Source organism: Capricornis sumatraensis, chromosome 19 (assembly GCF_032405125.1).
Source record: "Capricornis sumatraensis isolate serow.1 chromosome 19, serow.2, whole genome shotgun sequence".
NCBI classification, from domain to species: Eukaryota; Metazoa; Chordata; class Mammalia; order Artiodactyla; family Bovidae; genus Capricornis; species Capricornis sumatraensis.
In genome coordinates this window covers 48,838,898-48,858,252 of record NC_091087.1, presented here as the reverse complement: position 1 = coordinate 48,858,252, position 19,355 = coordinate 48,838,898, and the positions used below count along the sequence as shown (strand labels likewise).

At 36.6% G+C, this 19,355-nt stretch overlaps 1 protein-coding gene across 1 annotated transcript in view; it reads left to right on the top strand.

Moving 5' to 3' along the window:
* The window catches only part of STRN3 (striatin 3), a 105,125-nt gene that overhangs the window by 25,876 nt on the left and 59,894 nt on the right, over positions 1–19,355 (top strand). The window contains exons 2-3 of the mRNA XM_068991450.1: positions 17,794–17,897; positions 18,385–18,458. Coding sequence (XP_068847551.1) covers positions 17,794–17,897; positions 18,385–18,458 — 178 coding nt within the window. The remainder of the gene's footprint in view (positions 1–17,793; positions 17,898–18,384; positions 18,459–19,355) is intronic.

The following is a 19,355-nucleotide window of genomic DNA, read 5'->3' as shown; positions in this document are numbered from 1 at the left end:
AGATGTCTGTATATTGCTGTAGTTTGAGAATCTCTTCAGAGTTGTAAGTTAAAGAGGTTGATGTTAGATTACTTAAAAGTACCTACTTAAACTTTATGAACATTTTAATGAAGGTGCAGTCGTAGTATGTGTGTGCACGTGCACACGCGCAGGCAAGCAAGGAAGAAAGGGGAGATTTTGTGTAGAAGAAAAATATTATCAGTTATAATGGTAGGAATTAGATTTCTTGTGAATAAAGTGTTTGATACCATCAACTCTTGGGAGGAAATTTTGATCACTTCAATCTTCAAAGATTCACTTTGCTTTTCATGTTATATTGAATTCCTTTGAATGCATTGATTAACTTTAAAAAAAAAAGTTCCACAGTGAGTCTTGTAATGAAAAACCTCCTAATTTGTTTTGTAAGTTGCAGTTTTGACAGATTGCTGTTTAGTATAAGTATTTGTGATGGACTGGTCATGATCTACCTGGTGAGATCTAGTCAATATAAATCTGTTAGTAGATAAATACTTGATTTGGGGTCAGGCACAACTTGTAGTTCACTCACATTATTTTATAATCAGTTCAGTTCAGTCGCTCAGTCGTGTCCGACTCTTTGTGACCCCATGAATCGCAGCATGCCAGGCCGCCCTGTCCATCACCGTCTCCTGGAGTTCACTCAGACTCACGTCCATCGAGTCAGTGATGCCATCCAGCCATCTCATCCTCTGTGGTCCCCTTCTCCTCCTGCCCCCAGTCCCTCCCAGCATGAGAGTCTTTTCCAATGAGTCAGCTCTTTGCATGAGGTGGCCAAAGTACTGGAGTTTCAGCTTTAGCATCATTCCTTCCAAAGAAATCCCAGGACTGATCTCCTTCAGAATGGACTGGTTGGATCTCCTTGCAGTCCAAGGGACTCTCAAGAGTCTTCTCCAACACCACAGTTCAAAAGCATCAATTCTTCGGCGCTCAGCTTTCTTCACAGTCCAACTCTCACATCCATACATGACCACTGGAAAAACCATAGCCTTGACTAGTCAGACCTTTGTTGGCAAAGTAATGTCTCTGCTTTTCAACATGCTATCTAGGTTGGTCATAACTTTTCTTCCAAGGAGTAAGCATCTTCTAATTTCATGGCTGCAGTCATCACCTGCAGTGATTTTGGAGCCCACAAAAATAGTCTGACACTGCTTCCACTGTTTTCCCATCTATTTGCCATGAAGTGATGGGGCCAGATGCCATGATCTTAGTTTTCTGAATGTTGACCTTTAAGCCAACTTTTTCACTCTCGTTTTTCACTTTCCTCAAGAGGCTCTTTAGTTCCTCTTCACTTTCTGCCATTAAGGGTGGTGTCATCTGCATATCTGAGATTATTGCTATTTCTCCTGGCAATCTTGATTCCAGCTTGTGTTTCTTCCAGCCCAGCGTTTCTCATGATGTACTCTGCATATAAGTTAAATAATAGAGAAATACAAATGTGTATGAAGATAACTGTGAAGAAAGCAGCTGAGTATAGAAGTTTTGAATCCTTACTTTTGAGAAGATATTTCACTAATTTTAATTTGTAATCTTAATAAGATGCTGTTCGTCACCATAATTTTCCTTCTAATTCTCATCCATCTCTCTGTCATTGAACTTTGCACAGGCCTTTTTTTTTTTTCTTTCCTTCTTTCCCACCCGTCCCATCCCCTTTCTTTCTGGCCTGCTAGTTGCCCGACACTTTTCTAAATGCTTGGGATATAACCATGAACAAGCAATCAAAGATTCCTGCTCTCATGGAACTGAAGGAAGGAGACAAGCAATAATATGTAAATAAATTAATTGAAAAACTATGAATAAATAAGAAATTTTTGTTAGAAAATGAATAAGTGTTGTGGTAAGGAAAAAAGTAAAGGAGGGTTAGAGCAATTGAGGATGTATGGAAATGTGGGACAGTGTGTAATTTTTAAAGGATTAGTTAGGCTAGGTCTCACTGAGAAGGTGATATTTGAGCAGAGTTTTAGTAACGGAGTTATTTATGTGAAGGACTGCTCACAGTGTGTGTGTGTGTGTGTGTGTGTGTGTGTAGTGTATCTCACATGCTAAGACAGGTGCATTCCACATACACCAGTGTATTGCATATAGTCCACTACATATTATGCAAAATGCACATATAAACTCTATATTTCGCTTTAGCCAGAGAACAAAAGTTGGATTTTAATATTCATTTGTTTTAACTGGTAACAGAGCTATTCAAAACCTGAAATTCAGCAGGAGGACAAATTGTGTGGGAGAAAAAAATTATGTATATTTTTATCAGTGTGAGCAGAGAAAAGATAAGTGAATGTTTAGAGAGAATGTTAAAATTGATAGCAATTTTTTTCTTGGCTGTGCCAAGACTAACATGATCTTAGTTCCTGGAAAGGGACTGAACCCCGGGCCACCTCAGTGAAAGCCCCAAGTCCTAACCACTGTTGGAAGTTCCCAAAAGCAACATTCTGTGTGTGTGTGTGTGTGTGCGTGTGTAAAATATTACTTTTTCATTTATCTTGCAAGCCTTAGAGCGTGCCTGCTCCATTAGTTGCAGCACTCAGGCTGGGTAGTTGCAGTGCACATGCTTAGTTGCTCTGTGGCATATGGAATCTTCCCCGAACCAGGGATCAAACCTGTGTCCCCTGCACAGGCAGGCAGGAAAGTCCTATCGGCATTCTTGATTTTAAAATATTTTTCTTTTAATTGTGGAGGACTGACTATAGAAACGTCTAGAAAAGAAAACAAAAATTGTTTATCCAGGCACTCAGAGATAATACTTTGGCATTGAGGTATGTGTTGAGTGATATTTTTAATGTATTTCTGCCTGAACCTGTAAATTGAAGTATAAATAACATTCATTTAGTAAAATACTCCAGTCTTAAACATACAAATTAATGAAATTTCACAGACTGTGCACCAGTATAACTACCACTCAAGATAATGTTGCCAGTGCCCTAGATGTGTCTATCTCGTTTTCACTTAGTCAGTCTGCACCAGCATCCCCCTGACCCACACTGGCCCCTAGAAGTAACTACTCTTCTGCTTTCTATCATCCCAAATTATTTTGTGTTTTTACATGTTAACTTTGCAATTTTATAGTAAGTTTCTAGATTTTTTTCCACTCTGCATTGTGTTTTCTTATCCTATGTTCCTTTTTTCACTTGAAAACAATTCTCCATGTTATTTAAGATTCCCCCTCCTTAAGAGACATAACAGATTACAACATGTGGACATGATTTAACCAAAAAAGCCTATAAAAATATGTATTTTTGTTTAGTCTCTTTATTTCCCCAAAGCATAGTTGATTTACAGTGTGTTAATTTCAAGTGTACAACAAAAAGATTCATTTTTAAATATATATATGCATATACATGCATGCATATATGTATATTCTTTTTCAGAGTCTTTTCCGTTATAGGTTATTGCAAGACATTGAATGTAGTTACCTGTGCTATACAGTAGGTCCTTGTTGTTTATATATTTTATATATTTTAGTTTGTATCTCTTAATCCTAAACTCCTAATTTATCCCCCGCACTTCCCACTTAGTAACCTTAAATTTGTTTTGTCTCTGAGTCTGTTTCTGTTTTGTAAATAAGTTTATTTGTATAATTTTTTAGATTCCGCATGTAAGTTGATATTTAATATTTATATTTCTCTGAACTTAGTATGATATTCTCTAGATCAATCCATGTTGTTGCAAATAGCGTATATATTTATGTAATATTTCAGTGTGTATTCACTGTATATATAAACACACACACAGTACATCTTAAATCAGTTGTCTGGTGATGGGCACGTAATTACTCTTAATAATGTTGCTGTAACATTGGGGTGCATGTATGTTTTCCAGTTAAGAGTTTTCATCTTTTCCAGATATATTACTGGGAGTGGGATTGCTGGATCATATGTTAACTCTGTTTTTAGACTTTTTTAAAATATAATTTAAATAAATTAATTTTGGGCGGTGCTGGGTCTTTTTTGCTTTATGGGCTTTTCTCTAGTCCTAGTGAGCAGGGGCTAATCTCTAGTTACTGTGTTGGGCTTCTCATTGCCTTTACTTCTGTTGCAGAGCATGGGCTCTATCCACAGACTTCAGCAGTTGCAGGTCTTTTAATATGCTCAGTTCATTACAAGGTTCTTCAGTCTTTGTTACTACCCCTGACACAAACTCCTTACCTAAAAGAATACATGTACAAAATTTTTGTTTTTATTTTGGAAATTCTGTTCTTTAAAGTTACCCACTGCTCAGTAAACAGTCCAGTTCATGTCATAATCAGCTGTGACAAAAACACCAATATGGGTCTACCTTCCATCCTCAAGGATGTGCCTTTTAAGCAAGTGAAAGTCGCTCAATCGTGTCCGATTCTTTGTGACCCCATGTACTATACAGTCCATGAAATTCTCTAGACCAGAATACTGGAGTGGGTAGCCTTCCCCTTCTCCAGGGGATCTTCCCAACCCAGGGATCGAACCCAGGTCTCCTACATTGAAGGTGGATTCTTTGCCGGCTGAGCCACAAGGGAAGCCCGAGAATATTGGAGTGGGTACCTATCCCTTCTCCAGCAGATCTTCCTGACCCAGGAATCGAACCAGGGACATGGGCTCAGTAGTTGCAGATCCGAGGGCTCTAGAGTGCAGGCTGTAATAATTGTGGCACGTGCGATCTTCCCAGTTCAGTGATAAACTCGTGTCTCCTGCATTGGCTGGTGGATTCTTTACCACTGAGTCATCAGGGAAGCCTCTGTTCTTAGTTTTTTAAGGGACCTCCATACTGTTCTCCATGGTGGCTGTGTACAGTTTATATTCCCACCAACAGTGTAGGAGGGTTCCCTTTCCTTCACACCCTCTCCAGCATTTATTATTTGTAGACTTTTTGATGGCCATTCTGACTGGTTATTGATTTGCATTCCTGATTAGTATAACCATAATTGATTATTAGAAGTAGTTTAAGAGGAAGGATAATAAATTAAGCTATTCTTGAAAACTCACTTATTATTATTTGTAATTATTTTCATTAAAATGTTAGAAATATCTCTTAGGGGGTTAAAAAAATAATTTCAAGAAACATAACAGTCTTGAGAACAAAAGTTTGCCCTCCGGTAGTAACAAGAAAAATGTTGCCTTCCCAGTTGTAGTCATGTAAAAGCCATTTTGCTCTTTTGTAGTAGTACAATAATCTTCCTTTTAAGTCAGCATTCTTTTGTTACTGGTTTCCCCAAAGAATCAGTCTTGTCAGCACAGATATGAAGCAAATAATAAAATCTGGAAGTGGCTTACATAGAAGCTCTTCCCATTTAGTTTTTAAAAAATTTATGCTGAGCCGTATTCTTAAAAGAATTTCATTCTCTTTTCAAAGATACATAAGTAGCAATAAAGTATGTTAGACAAGTAGTGTACATTTATTCTTATCGCTTCCTAGCCTGGTACAAAATAGGATAAGCTGATAAGGTTATAAGCTAATAAGGAATGGTTCTGTGCAGCTAAGGGAATGTGTCAGTGTATTGCTATTCTGCAGATTCTAAATCACTGCCGTTAACATTACTGGCTTTTGCAATATTTTAGTCTCTTTATGAATTTGTATTGATATTATTTGTAACATACCTTTTTTTGGAAAGGTAATACTAATTTTACTTTTTTTTTCAGTTAAACTTTTTATTTTGTATTGGAGTATAGCCAGTTAACAATGTTGTGACAGTTTCAGGTGGATAGCAAAGAAACTCAGCCATACATGTATCCATTCTTTTAAATTTTTAAAGCTCTACAGTGTTTGTTTCTAGTGGGTGCCAATGGTCACCTGCTAAACTCGCAACAGGTTTTACATTCAGCCTATGGGGTCACACAGAGTCAGACATGACTGATGTGACTTAGCAGCAGCAAAGAGAATCTGGCTATTAGCGTACCAGGCCAGAGGCACACTGGGGAGGCTCTGCCTTGCTACTGGTGTTGATAACTTCTTGCTTCAGTTCATCCAAAATGATTTTTCCCTCCAACTCCCACTTCTTGATGCTAGGGCCAGTAGCAGTTGGGACTGAAGCACAGGGCATTCACTGATCATGTCACCACCATCAGTGTGAAAAGGTGTTTGCCTTCACTGTTGTCTCACAACATCGTTATCCATTTTAAATATAGCATTGTGTACCTGCCCATCCTAAACTCCCTAACTGTTCCTTTCACCTGCCATTCCTCAACCCACCCCTCCAACCCCCAGCAGCCGTTAAGTTCATTCTCTAAAGTCTGTGAGTCTGTTTCTGGGTTTTGTTTATATTTTTTTGATGTTGCTGTGAAGATTTTTTTAAAATTTGGTTTGTTTTTGTCTGTGCTGGGTCTCTTGTCTCTCTTGTTGTGGAGCATGGGCTCTAGAGCACATGGGGTTCAGTGGTTGTGATGCATGGGCTTAGTTGCCTGTGGCATGTGGAATCTTCCTGGACCACAGGCTGAACCCATGTCCCCTGCGTTGGCAGGTAGATTCTTTTTCTTTTTTTCTTTTACTTTATTTTACTTTACAGTACTCTATTGGTTTTGCCATACATCAACATGAATCCGCCACGGGTGTACACGTGTTCCCAATCCTGAACCTCCCTCCCACCTCCCTCCCCAGGCAGGTAGATTCTTAACGTCTGGACCACCAGGGAAGTCCCAGCTCTATTTCTGTTTTGTAAATAAGTACATTTGTGTAGTGTCTTTGTAGATTCTGCATTTAAGGGATGTCATACGATGTTTCTGCTTCTCTATCTGAGTTACTTCACTCAGTATGACAGTCTCTAGGTCCATCCATTGTTGCTGCAAACGGCATTATTTCATTCTTTTTAAAGTCTGAGAAATGCTTCATTGTGTATATGTACCACATCTTTATCCTCTGTCAGTGGACATTTAGGTTGCTTCCATGTCTTGGCTATTACAAACAGGGCTGTAATAGACAGTGGAGCGAGTGTATCCTTTCAGATCATGTTTTCCCTGAATGTATGCCCAGGAGTGGGCTTGCAGGCTCATAAGGTAGCAGCTCTATTTCTAGTTTTTTAAGGAACCTCCATACTGTTCTCCATAATCGTTGTACCAATTTATATTTCCACTAACAGTTTAGGAAGGTTCCCTTCTCTCCACACCCTGTAGCATTTATTGTTAGTGGATTTTTCTACTGGTGTGAGAGGTAATATCTCATTGTAGTTTTGATTTGAATTTCTCTAATAGCAATGTTGAATATCTTTTCATGTGCATCTTGGCTATCCTTGGAGAAATGTCTATTTAGTTCTTCTATCCATTTTTTGATTGAATTGTTAGTTTTGATCATATTAAACTTCATGAGCTATCTGTAGACTTGGGAGATTTATCCCTTGTCGGTCACATCATTTGCAAATATTTTCTCCCAGTCTGTGGTTTTTTGGTTTATTTCCTTTGCTGTGCAAAAGCTTTGAGTTTAAGTAGATCCCATTTGCAAAAAGTTTTTAGATTGGTCAAGATGTCACTAAACATGTGCTTTTATTTTTTCTACGTAAAGAAAAAAAATTTTTTTATCTTATTTATGAATTTATTTATTTGTCCATGCTGCACAGCTTGCAGGATCCCAGACCAGGTGTTGAACCTGGGCAGTGACAGTGAAAATGCATAGTCTTAACTATTGTACTGCCAGTGTGGTGGTGGTTTAGTGGCTAAATCATATCCGACTCTTGGGACCCCATGGGCTGTATCTAGCCTGCCAGGCTTCTCTGTCCACGGGATTTTCCAGGCAAGAATACTGGAGTGGGTTGCTGTTTCCTACTCCAGAGGATCTTCCCGACCCAGGAATCGAACCCTGCTCTGCTGCGCTGTTGGCAGATTCGTTACTGACTGACTGAGCCACCAGGGAAGCCCAAGGAGTTCCCTAAACACGCGTTTTTTTAAAAAGTCCATTAAAATGGTTTATGGTTTGAAGGGGTATATTCTTCTGCATATAGAAAATCCGCTTATACTTGGAGCTTTATGCTTTCAGATGTCAGATAAATGAGAATTTAATGAAATACAGATTTGATTGTTTAAAATTGGAAGTCTCTTATGCTTTAAACCAACTATTACCATGTAAAATTACTTCGGAATTTTAGAGGATGATTGTAGTATTTCTGTTAAATTTTGTATTAGACTCATTTATAAATAGCAGAGATTAAAAAACTACAAGTTTTATTTGCCTCTGGAAATCTTAGTATTTTGTGTTTCTCATTTCCTTGTAATTGTTAGCTATATATAAAATTGGAAAAGGTTATTTTTATGAAAAATCTTACAGGCTATTGCAGGCACGCTTTTTTTGTTCATTTTTCTTGAAAAGATAGTATACTTTTTTAGTATCCTGTACAGTATACTTTTTGAGTGTACTGTACTTTGTTAAGTGGGGACTGAGCGCTTGAATTTCAAGGGGGTTATACAAAAATTTCTGTGTAGTTCCAGTTCCTCAACACACTGAATCATGAATCTAAGTGTGTTTGTGTGTGTAAAATCTAGCCTCCTTGATATTTCTAATTAGCTGGTTTTTGAAACTTCTATAAATTACTAACTTTTCTGTATTCTGCATTCATATAAAATTCCGTGAGTCACCTGACTATACTTGTAGTTTGAATTATTTACAGCTGAACACGGATTGACCGCAAATATTTAAGTGCTTAGAACAGAATCACCTGTATAATCTGAGTTGCCCCTTAAAGGGAAGAAGGTACTAACATTTGTTGCTGCTGCTGCTGAGTCACTTCAGTCGTGTCCGACTTGCAACCCCATAGACGGCAGCCCACCAGACTCCGCCATCCCTGGGATTCTCCAGGCAAGAACACTAGAGTGGGTTGCCATTTCCTTCTCTAGTGCATGACAGTGAAAAGTGAAAGTGAAGTTGCTCAGTTGTGTCCGACTCAGCGACCTCATGAGACCATACTATTTTAAATATTAACATTATGAATTTATTAGTTGCTGTAACCTGTGTTCAGTTTTCTTCCATATCTAAAGTATTTAACACTTTTCAGTTCCTTATCTGTTAATTTGAGCTTAATGATGTTGTAGTTTCTAAATATTTCTGTTTTTTAATGAATTCTAAAGAATGTTTTAAAATCATTAGATAAAATCACCTATATCCAGTGTTTGCATTCAGTTTAAATATGGCTTAAAGTAAGAAAAATCTTACAATAAAATGTTTTGTTAAGTTTTTAAGTAAGATACTCTTATTTTAGAAATGTTGGAAACTACAGTAACAAATGCTTCAGGTTGATAGTATTTTAGCTGAGTCAGTGCTGGATGTTTTGCACTAGTGACCTCTAGTGGTCTCGCAATTTAAAAAAGTGCTGTGCTGTCAGTGTCAAAAATTTTTTTAGATTGATATGTGATAATTATATACTGATTGTTGGATGGCTCAGATGATAACACATAGACCCAGTGAGTACCTTGGGGTTTTGATAGAGATTTCACTGAACCTGTAGATCAGTTGGCTAGTATTGACATAACAGACTTGTGGAATCTTTTGGATTTGTTTCACATATAACATCTTCTGTACAGAGATAATTTTCTTCTTCCTTTTTAACTTTTAACTTAGGTCCCTTTTATTTTCCTTGCTTCGTTGTTCTGTGTGTGACTTCTAGTACTAAGTTGAACAAGAGTGTTAGAAGCAGACATCCTTGTTCTGATTTTTGAGTAGAGGCTTTCAGTCTTGGTATGATGTTCATTGTAGTTTTTCATAAATGGCTTTTCTGTTGTGAGAGTTTCCTTTTGTTCCTAGTTTTATTTACAGTTTTCTTTTAAATCAAGAAAAGGATGTTCAGTTGCATCAAATTCTTTTTTCTGTATCAGTTGAAATGGTCATTTTTTTTTCCTCCTTTATTCTTTTCATGTAGTATTTTATATTTGTTGGTTTTCTTGTGTGGAACCATCCTTGCGTTCCAGGGATAAATCTCTCTTGGTCATGATTTGTAATCTTTGTAATATGCTGCTGAATTTGATATACTGGTATTTTTTTGAGAATTTTTGCATTGGTATTTATACTGATCAGTGTCTGTGGTTTTCTTGCAGTGTTTTTTAACTTTGCCTTTTCAGGCAATATTGGCCTCATTGAACTAAAGAATGTCCCTTTAAAATTTTTGGAAATGTTTTAAAGATTCGTGTTAAATTTTTAAATGTTTGGTAGAATTCACTAGTAATGCAATCAGTCCAAAGACTTTCTTTGTAGGGAAATTTTAAATTATCAATTTAAAATTGATAAAACCTTTTTCAGATTTTTTCTTTTTTTCATTATTCATTTTTGGTGAATTTTGTGTTTCTAGGTTACCCACTTGGTTGGTGTACAGTTGTTTGTGGTACTTGTCTAATCCTTTTCATTTCTGTAGAATTGGTCGTAATGTACCCCCGCCTTTCATTTCTGAGTTTAGTTGTGTGTGGGTATGTGTGTTTTTCCTTAGTCAACCCAGGTAATGGTTTGTGGATTTTGTTGATCTTTTTGAAGAACTAAGTTTGATTTTGTTGACTTATTTTTTTCTATTTTTCTCTTCTCCATTTTATTTCTGTGCTTTAGTGTTTATTATTTCTTTCCTTCTGCTACCTTTGGGTTTAGTTCATTTTTTGAATTTCTTAAAGTTTTAAAGTTTTCTTGTTGATTTTAGTTCTTTCTTGCTTCTTAACGTAAGCCTTTATAGCTGAAAGTTTTTCACTTAGCACTGCTTTTGCAGTGTCTCATAAGTTTTGGTAAGTCTTGTGTTTTATTTTCATTCCTAAGTATTTTTTAATTTTCCTGATGATTTCTTTGTTTTATTAGTTATTTAAGAGTGTATTGTTTAATTTCCAAGGGTTTGTGGCTTTTTCAAGTTCTTTTTTCTGTTATTGATTTCTAGCTTCATCTACTGTGATCGTAAGAATTTAAATATATACTTATTTATTTGGCTTTGCTGGGTCTTCACTGGTGCATGAACTTCAGTTATGGCGAATGGGGGCTACTTCTAGCTGTGGTATGCTGGCTCCTCATTGCAGTGGCCTCTGTCACTGCCGAGCACCAGCTCTAGGGCATGTGAGCTTCAGGAGTTGCGGCACGTGGGCTTTCATTGCCCTGTGACATGTGGAATCATCCTGGACCAGATATTGAAACTGTGTCCCTTACAGTGGCAGGTGGATTCCTAACCACTGGACCACTGAGAGAATCCCATAGGAAATATTTTTAATGCTATTTGTGTTTTTAAATTGATTAGGCTTGATTTGGTATTCTGATGTATGGTCTGTCTTTGAGAATATCCTGTGTATATTTGAAAAGAATGTATTCTGCTCTTGTTGGATAGAGTGTTTCTTATATATCTGTTAGATCTCAGGTTTATTGTTGTTCAGGTCCTCTATTTCCTTATTTTCGGTCTTGTACTTCTATATGTTACTGAAGTGGAATATTGAAGACTCCAGCTATTATTATCGAACTTTTTCTCCCTGTAATTCTGTCAGTTTTTGCATTACATATTTTGATGAAATCATTGGGTACATAAATATAATTGTTGTATTTTCTTATTGTCAGTTTAGTTGCCCAGTCATGTCTGACTCCTTGCAATCCCATGGACTGCAGCACGCCAGGCTTCCCTGTCCATCACCAACTCCTGGAGCTTCCTCAAGCTCACATCCACCATGTCGGTGATGCCATCCAACCATTTCATCCTCTCTCATCCCCTTCTCCTCCCGCCTTCAATCTTTCCCAGCATCAGGGTCTTTTCAAATGAGTCAGTTCTTTGCATCAGGTGACCAGAGTATTGGAGTTTCAGCTTCAGCATCAATCCTTCCAATGAATATTCAGGACTGATTTCCTTTAGGATTGACTGGTTGGATCTCCTTGCAGTCCAAGGGACTCTCAAGAGTCTTCTCCAACACCACAGTTAAAAAGCATTAATTCTTCAGCACTCAGCTTTCCTTATAGTCCAACTCTCATCCATACATGACTACTGGAAAAAACATAGCTTTGCCTAGACGGACCTTTGTTGGCAAAGTAATGTCTCTGCTTTTTAATATGTTGTCTGGTTGGTTATAGCTTTTCTTCCAAGGAGCAAGCATCTTTTAATTTCATGGCTGCAGTCACCATCTGCAGTGATTTTGGAGCCCAAGAAAATAAAATCTGTCACTGTTTCCATTGTTTCCCCATCTATTTCCCATGAAGTGATGGGACCGGATGCCATGATCTTAGTTTTCTTGTTGTATTGAACCTCTTATTAGTACATAGTGTTCTCTGTCTTTTGCAGCCTTTTATCATTTAAGTCTGTTTCATCTAATATCGGAAAGTTTGCAAACTTTAATAGTAAATATACTAGGCTTTGCAAGTCACATTGGGTCTGTGTTGCCTCTTCTAGTTTTTTTTAAACCATTTTTCACTTCGGATTGTCCAAAAGGTTGCTTTATCTTGAACAGAAAGTCTTTAATTGTAGTGGATTTATCTATCCTTTTCTTTATTGTCTGTGTTGGATCTTTGTTGTGGCAGACAGGGTCTTCATTGAGGCATGTGGGATTTTTTAGTTGTGACATGTGGGATCTAGTTCTCTGACCAGAGGTTGAACCCAGGCTGTTTGCATTGGGAGCACAGAGCCTTAGCCACTGGACCACCTGAGAAGGCCTTGGTGTCTTTATCTTATTCAAGAAATCTTTCCTTAATCTGAGATTATGAAGAGATACATCATAAAAAAACATTTGCTGGCACCTCATTTTATTGCACTTTGCAGATATTGCATTTTTTACATATTGGAGATTTATGACTACCCTTCCGTCAAGCAAGTCTGTTGACACCGTTTTCCCAATGCATCGCTCCTTTTATGTTTCTGAATATCACATTTTGGTAATTCTTGCAACCTTTCAAAGGCTTCATTATCAGCTTTTCTAATTCTGTACACACACTTTGGGAGTATATTGGAATTACATTAATTGTTTTGAATTACATTAATTGTTTTGAATTATGTTAATTGTTTTGGTTAATGTGTGTGTGAAAATTTATATTTTCCAGTAGTGAGTTTGCTAGTCCATTTATCTTTTATATCTCCATTAAAGTTTTAAACTTTTTGTTTAGAGATTTGTATATCTTTGGTTTATTACTAGGTACTTTTGGTTTTTGATGCTATTGTAAAGATGGTTTTTGCTGTTAGTTTTTAAAAGGTTATTTGCAAAGATGATTCTATCAATGGTGCATCATGACATGTAAAAACAATTGAAAAATCTGTTGTCCTTGATCCTTTATTGCTGTTGTTATTCAGTTGCCAAGTCATGTCCGACTCTTCACAACCCCATGGACTGCAGCACACCAGGCTTCCCTGTCCCTCATAATCTCTCGGAGTTTGTCCGAGTTCATGTCCATTGAATCAGTGATACTAATCCAACCATCTTATCCTCTGTTGCCCTCTTCTCCTTCTGCCTTCAATCTTTACCAGCATCAGGGTATTTTTCCAGTGAGTCAGCTAGCTGTTTGTATCAGGTGACCAAAGTATTGGAGCTTCAGCTTCAACATCAGTACTTCCAATGAATATTCAGGACTGAATTCCTTTAGAATGGACTGGTTGGATCTCCTTGCAGTCCAAGGGATCTCAAGAGTCTTCTCCAACACCACAGTTCAAAAGCATCAATTCTTTAGCACTCTGCCTTCTTTATTGTCCAGCTCTCACATCCGTACATGACACTCACATCCATATATGACTACTGGAAAAACCATAGCCTTGACTAGACGGACCTTTGTTGGCAAAGTAATGTCTCTGCTTTTGAATATGCTGTCTAGGTTGGTCATAACTTTCCTTCCAAGGAGTCAGCGTCTTTTAATTTCATGGCTGCAGTCACCATCTACAGTGATTTTGGAGCCCCCAAAAATAGTCTGACACTGTTTCCCCATCTATTTCCCAAGAAGTGATGGTACCAGATGCCATGGTCTTTGTTTTCTGAATGTTGAGCTTTAAGCCAACTTTTTCACTCTCCTCTTTCACTTTCATCAAGAGGCTTTTTAGCTCCTCTCACTTTCTGCCATAAGGGTGGTGTCATCTGCATATCTGAGGTTATTGATATTTCTCCCAGCAATCTTGATTCCAGTTTGTGTTTCTTCCAGTCCAGCGTTTCTCATGATGTACTCTGCATATAAGTTAAATAAGCAGGGTGACAGTATACAGCCTTGATGTACTCCTTTTCCTATTTGGAACCAGTCTGTTGTTCCATGTCCAGTTCTAACTGTTGCTTCCTGACCTGCATATAGGTTTCTCAAGAGGCAGATCAGGTGGTCTGGTATTCCCATCTCTTTCAGAATTTTCCGCAGTTTATTGTGATACACGCAGTCAAAGGCTTTTGCATAGTCAATAAAGCAGAAATAGATGTTTTTCTGGAACTCTCTTGCTTTTTCCATGATCCGGCAGATGTTGACAATTTGATCTCCGGTTCCTCTGCCTTTTCTAAAACCAGCTTGCACATCTGGAAGTTCACGGTTCACGTATTGCTGAAGCCTGGCTTGGAGAATTTTGAGCATTACTTTCTAGCATGTGAGATGAGTGCAGTTGTGTGGTAGTTTGAGCATTCTTTGGCATTGCCTTTCTTTGAGATTGGAATGAAAACTGACTTTTTCCAGTCCTGTGGGCACTGCTGAGTTTTCCAAATTTGCTGGCATATTGAGTGTAGCACTTTCACAGCATCATCTTTCAGGATTTGAAAGAGCTCAACTGGAATTCTATCACCCCTACTAAGCTTTGTTCTTAGTGATGCTTTCTAAGGCCCACTTGACTTCACATTCTAGGATGTCTGGCTCTAGATGAGTGATCACACCATCGTGATTATCTTGGTTGTGAAGATCTTTTTTGTACATTTCTTCCCTGTATTCTTGCCACCTCTTCTTAATATCTTCTGCTTCTGTTAGGTCCATACCATTTCTGTCCTTTATCAAGCCCATCTTTGCATGAAATGTTCCCTTGGTATCTCTAATTCTCTTGAAGAGATCTCTAGTCTGTTATTTAATTGGTCATTATTATCATAAGACATAACCTTTATCTTTTTAGTCTGTACAAATTGTAAGGTCAATTCCAATAGTTATGTCTTTTCCATCGTTAATCTGTTTTTTTACCCCCCTCTTCATGTTTTTTGAGTTAAACTATGTCCTTTTAAGATTTCTAAATTTTGATGAATTCTTACCATTTTGTTGTCTTGTGTCTTTCTAAATTATCCCCTTTTGGCTCCTGTTCAGAAATTGCTTCGGTGTGCCTGTTATTTTACATGATTGGTGCTGCTTTGTTTCATTTATTGGATTCTCTAGGTATGGATGATTTTTTAATACCAAAATTCCAAAAAAAGATTTTTTAAAGTTTTCAGTGCCTTTTTCAACCTGAAAATCTCCAGTTACTCCTTATTAAGAAGTAGAACAAATGAACTTTCATCATCTGGTGCTAATTGTAAAATACTTCTGAGATCTGGAATTTGGAGTCACATATAGTATGTGATTCATTTTTTTTTGTCCTAAGCCAGTGCAGAAGAAAACCTTCAATCAGAAATTCTTGATTCCGTATAATGAAATTGACATATTTTACCTTTGCTTCACAGCTTAAAAGAGTCAGAAGTGCTGCTTTTCTCTTATGGATCTTAGACTATTATTAGGTTTTGAATCTTTATCATTCTTCTAGATCTTTATTTTTGTTTTGAAACTTGCATTTAGACTATATGTTATATAGCTGCGTATCATTTTCAGGTCTTCTGGAATTGTGGGCGATTTTACTTAATTTTCCCAAACTTAATGTGTTAAATCATCCTGATGAGTTCATTTGTTATGATTCTGTGTTCACTGAAACTTTAAAAAAAAAAACTTCTTAAATTAACCATAATTTAGGTTATTGAGTAGCTTACTTTCCATTAATGAAGAAATACATCTATGGTTCATCTCAGCAAAACTATGAAAGTTAATTTTATTGCACATATATTTATAACAGGAAGTACCTCATTCAGATGCCAGTCTTATTAAACATATCACTCTTTAATGTGGGTAATTAAAGGAGGCTGACAGTCTGGGAAGGGCCAGAAAAAGATGGAGACTTGTCTCTCTAGGGAAATAAGGCAATTAAAAGGGAAAAAAAATTCACTGTAGAAAAATGATGGTAGAAAGTAACGATGTTGAACATATAACTTCAGTTGTTAGACTGGTACAAGAAGTAATTGCAGAAAATAATTGCTGTTTTGCATTCTTGAACTTTACCATTGATATTGGAATACATTCTTAAATGTGATTATATTATACATCATTTTTTTCTTATTAATGACTCATTACTTGCTGTTTATTTTATATGTGCTTTAGACTAGGGAATTGATGTTAGACAAAAAGCAAATTTGAATAATGTTCTTATTCAAGTTCACAATGATTGTAAAGCAGTGGAGACAGCTCACAGCATCATCAGTGCATTTGACCCAGGAACTGCTAATGAAAGTACAGTGCAGTGGTGGCACAAGAAGCTTTGCAATGGAAATTAGAGCCTTGAAAATAAGGAGTGCAGTGGCTGGCCATTGAAAGCTGACAAGACCAATTGAGAGGATCATCAAAGCTGATCCTCTTAAAGCTACACAAGATGTTGTTGAAGAAGTCAGTGTCAACCATTCTACAGTCATTCAAAATTTGAAGCAAATTGGAAAAGTGAAAAACCTTGATAATGGGTGCCTCACTAGTTAACCAGAAATTTTAAAAATTGTCCTTTTGAAGTGTTGTCTTCTCTTATTCTACTCAACAACAACAAACTATTTCTTAATCAGATTATGACCTGTGATGAAAAGTGATTTTGTATGACAGTTGCCAACAGTCGGCTCAGTGGCTGGATCAAGAAGAAGCTCCAAAGCACTTCCCAAAGCCAAACTTGCACCAAAAAAAGATCATGTCACTGTTTGGTGGACTGCTGGCTGACTGGTCCACAACAGCTTTCTGAATCCCAGTGAAACCATTACATTTGAGAAATATGCTCAGCAGATTGATGAGATACACAGAAATCTGCATCACCTGCAGCCAGCAGTGGTCAAGAGAAAGGGCCCATTTCTTCTCCACAGCAATGCCTGAACGCATGTCACACAGCCCATGCATCAAAAGTTCAGTGTCTTGGGCTGTGAAGTTTTGGCTCACTCACCTGATCTCTTGCCAACCAACTACCACTTCTTAAAGCATCTTGACAGTCTTGCAGAAAAAATGCTTTCCAAGAGTTTGTTGAATCTTGAAACTCAGGTTTTTATGGTACAGGAATAAACAAACATATCTGTCATTTGCAAAAATGTATTGATTGTAATGGTTCCTATTTTGGTTAATGAAGATTTGTTTTAGCCTGGTTATAATGATTTTAATTTCTGGGTCCAAAGCCGCAATTACTTTTTCACCAACCTAATACTTGTGATACTTTGGATAATTGTTTCAAGAGTTGAAAGATTTTGAAGTGTGGTGGTCAGAAAGGGGAAGATTGTAAATTTTTAAATGTTTCATGAAAGAAATGCTTTTGAGGTAATATGACTTTTAAAAACAACCAGTATGTAATTTGAGGAAAAACGTGAATATGACAACTTTCTGTTCTTTGTAACTTGTTTGTTAGGAATTAGGTATAATTTTTACATGTAAAATTTCCTTTTAAAATTATGTGAAATTTGTTAGTAGTAGAGACCATACGGATTATATGTAAATAGCTAATTTATAGTTATCTTTATTTTAAAGTGACTATTTTCTAACAAAGAAAGTTTGATCAACTACTTCTGTGAATTTTAAATCTTGCTATAAATGAATAAAAGTGCAGAATTTTATGTTTATTGCTTTCCTTTTTTCAATTTCCTGTGTATAGTTAAAAAGTAAAAATAAATGAACTTTTTATATTTTTAGGCTCGGATAGCATTTTTGCAAGGAGAAAGAAAAGGTCAAGAAAACTTGAAGAAGGATTTAGTAAGAAGAATAAAGATGTTAGAGTATGCATTAAAACAAGAAAGGTAGGTGTCCCTTATTTTCTTGTATGAATAAAATAAAAGTAGAACAATATTATTCTCACATGTTATTGTACAGTGTATTTGAAAACTGTCTGAAAGATACAAAGATCTGCCCAAAATAAAGGATGATACTTTGATTTGATCCTTATATGGCAAAAGAAAAAAGATTAAAATCTTTAAATTGAAGTAATATTCTTTATTGTAGAGTCTAAGTTTCGGGGTTTTTTTTGCTTTTTTGTAAACAAATTAGGAAAAATTTATCTTTACTTGGGTGTGTATCTTATTTGGATAATTTATCTTTTTTTTTCCCCTTGTATGTGCAGTATATTTTTTCCCTCTAACTTCTTTTGCACTGAAGTTTAAAGAAACTGACATTCGTATGCTTTTTTAGTTTGTCACTGAAGAAGTATGTACCAGTAGTTATTAAACTTGTGTAGAAAGAAAAATAAAACTTTTTTTTTCTTTCAACAATTTATTATTAAATTTTCAGGGCAAAATATCACAAATTAAAATATGGCACAGAACTGAACCAAGGTGACTTGAAAATGCCAACCTTTGAATCAGGTAAACTTGATTCTTCTGTTAATCTCTGCCCTCCATCCCCTCCATTCTAGAAAAACTGGTTTAAGCTCACTTTTGGTAACAGACATGTTCTCTTTTCCTCCATTTTGCTTTGATAGCATTGGTTACTTATATTATAATGCTTTCTAGAATTTGAGGGAAAATAAAAAGTTAATAAAAGTTTCATCTACCTCCTCATCAGTCCTGAGGTTATTTGTCTTATTTTTCTTGTTTTGAAACCTGTATAAAACTGGGTGTATTTTTGGTCACAATTAGAAGTGAAAGGGAATGAGTAACTCTCTGTACCACCTACAGGCAATTTTTGTTTGATTCTACTTAAACTTGTGTGTGTTAGTTGCTCAGTTGTGTCCGACTCTTTGAGACCCCATGGACTGTGGCCCACCACATTCCTCTGTCCATAGAATTTTCCAGGCAAGAATACCAGAGTGGATTGCCATTCCCTTCTCCAGGGGATCATCCCAACCCAGGAATTGAACTCTCATCTCCTGCATTGCAGGCGGATTCTTTACTGTCTGAGCCACCAGGAAACCCCTACATACTTAATTTTATGCTATTTAAAAGTTAACTTTTCCTAGAGATGCTGTGATTAACTCAGTTTAGTCCTAAAGAAATTGGAAATTTGAATTTGGGAACTATGGAGGCAGCCAGATAAAGATAACGAGAAGGAAAACGTTTTCTCCAGTTGACCTTGCTCTTTACTAAAATAGTGAGTGTAAGAGTAGAATGTGATGAACAATTATGCAGGGAAGAGAAAAGCTGGATATAAGAAAAGGCTAACAGTTCAGTGTTAATTTTAGGGCTCCATATGATTACAATTTGAGTAGACTAAAAGTTTAATAAGGAACGAATCTTTTGATTTATATAATATTGGGAAATATT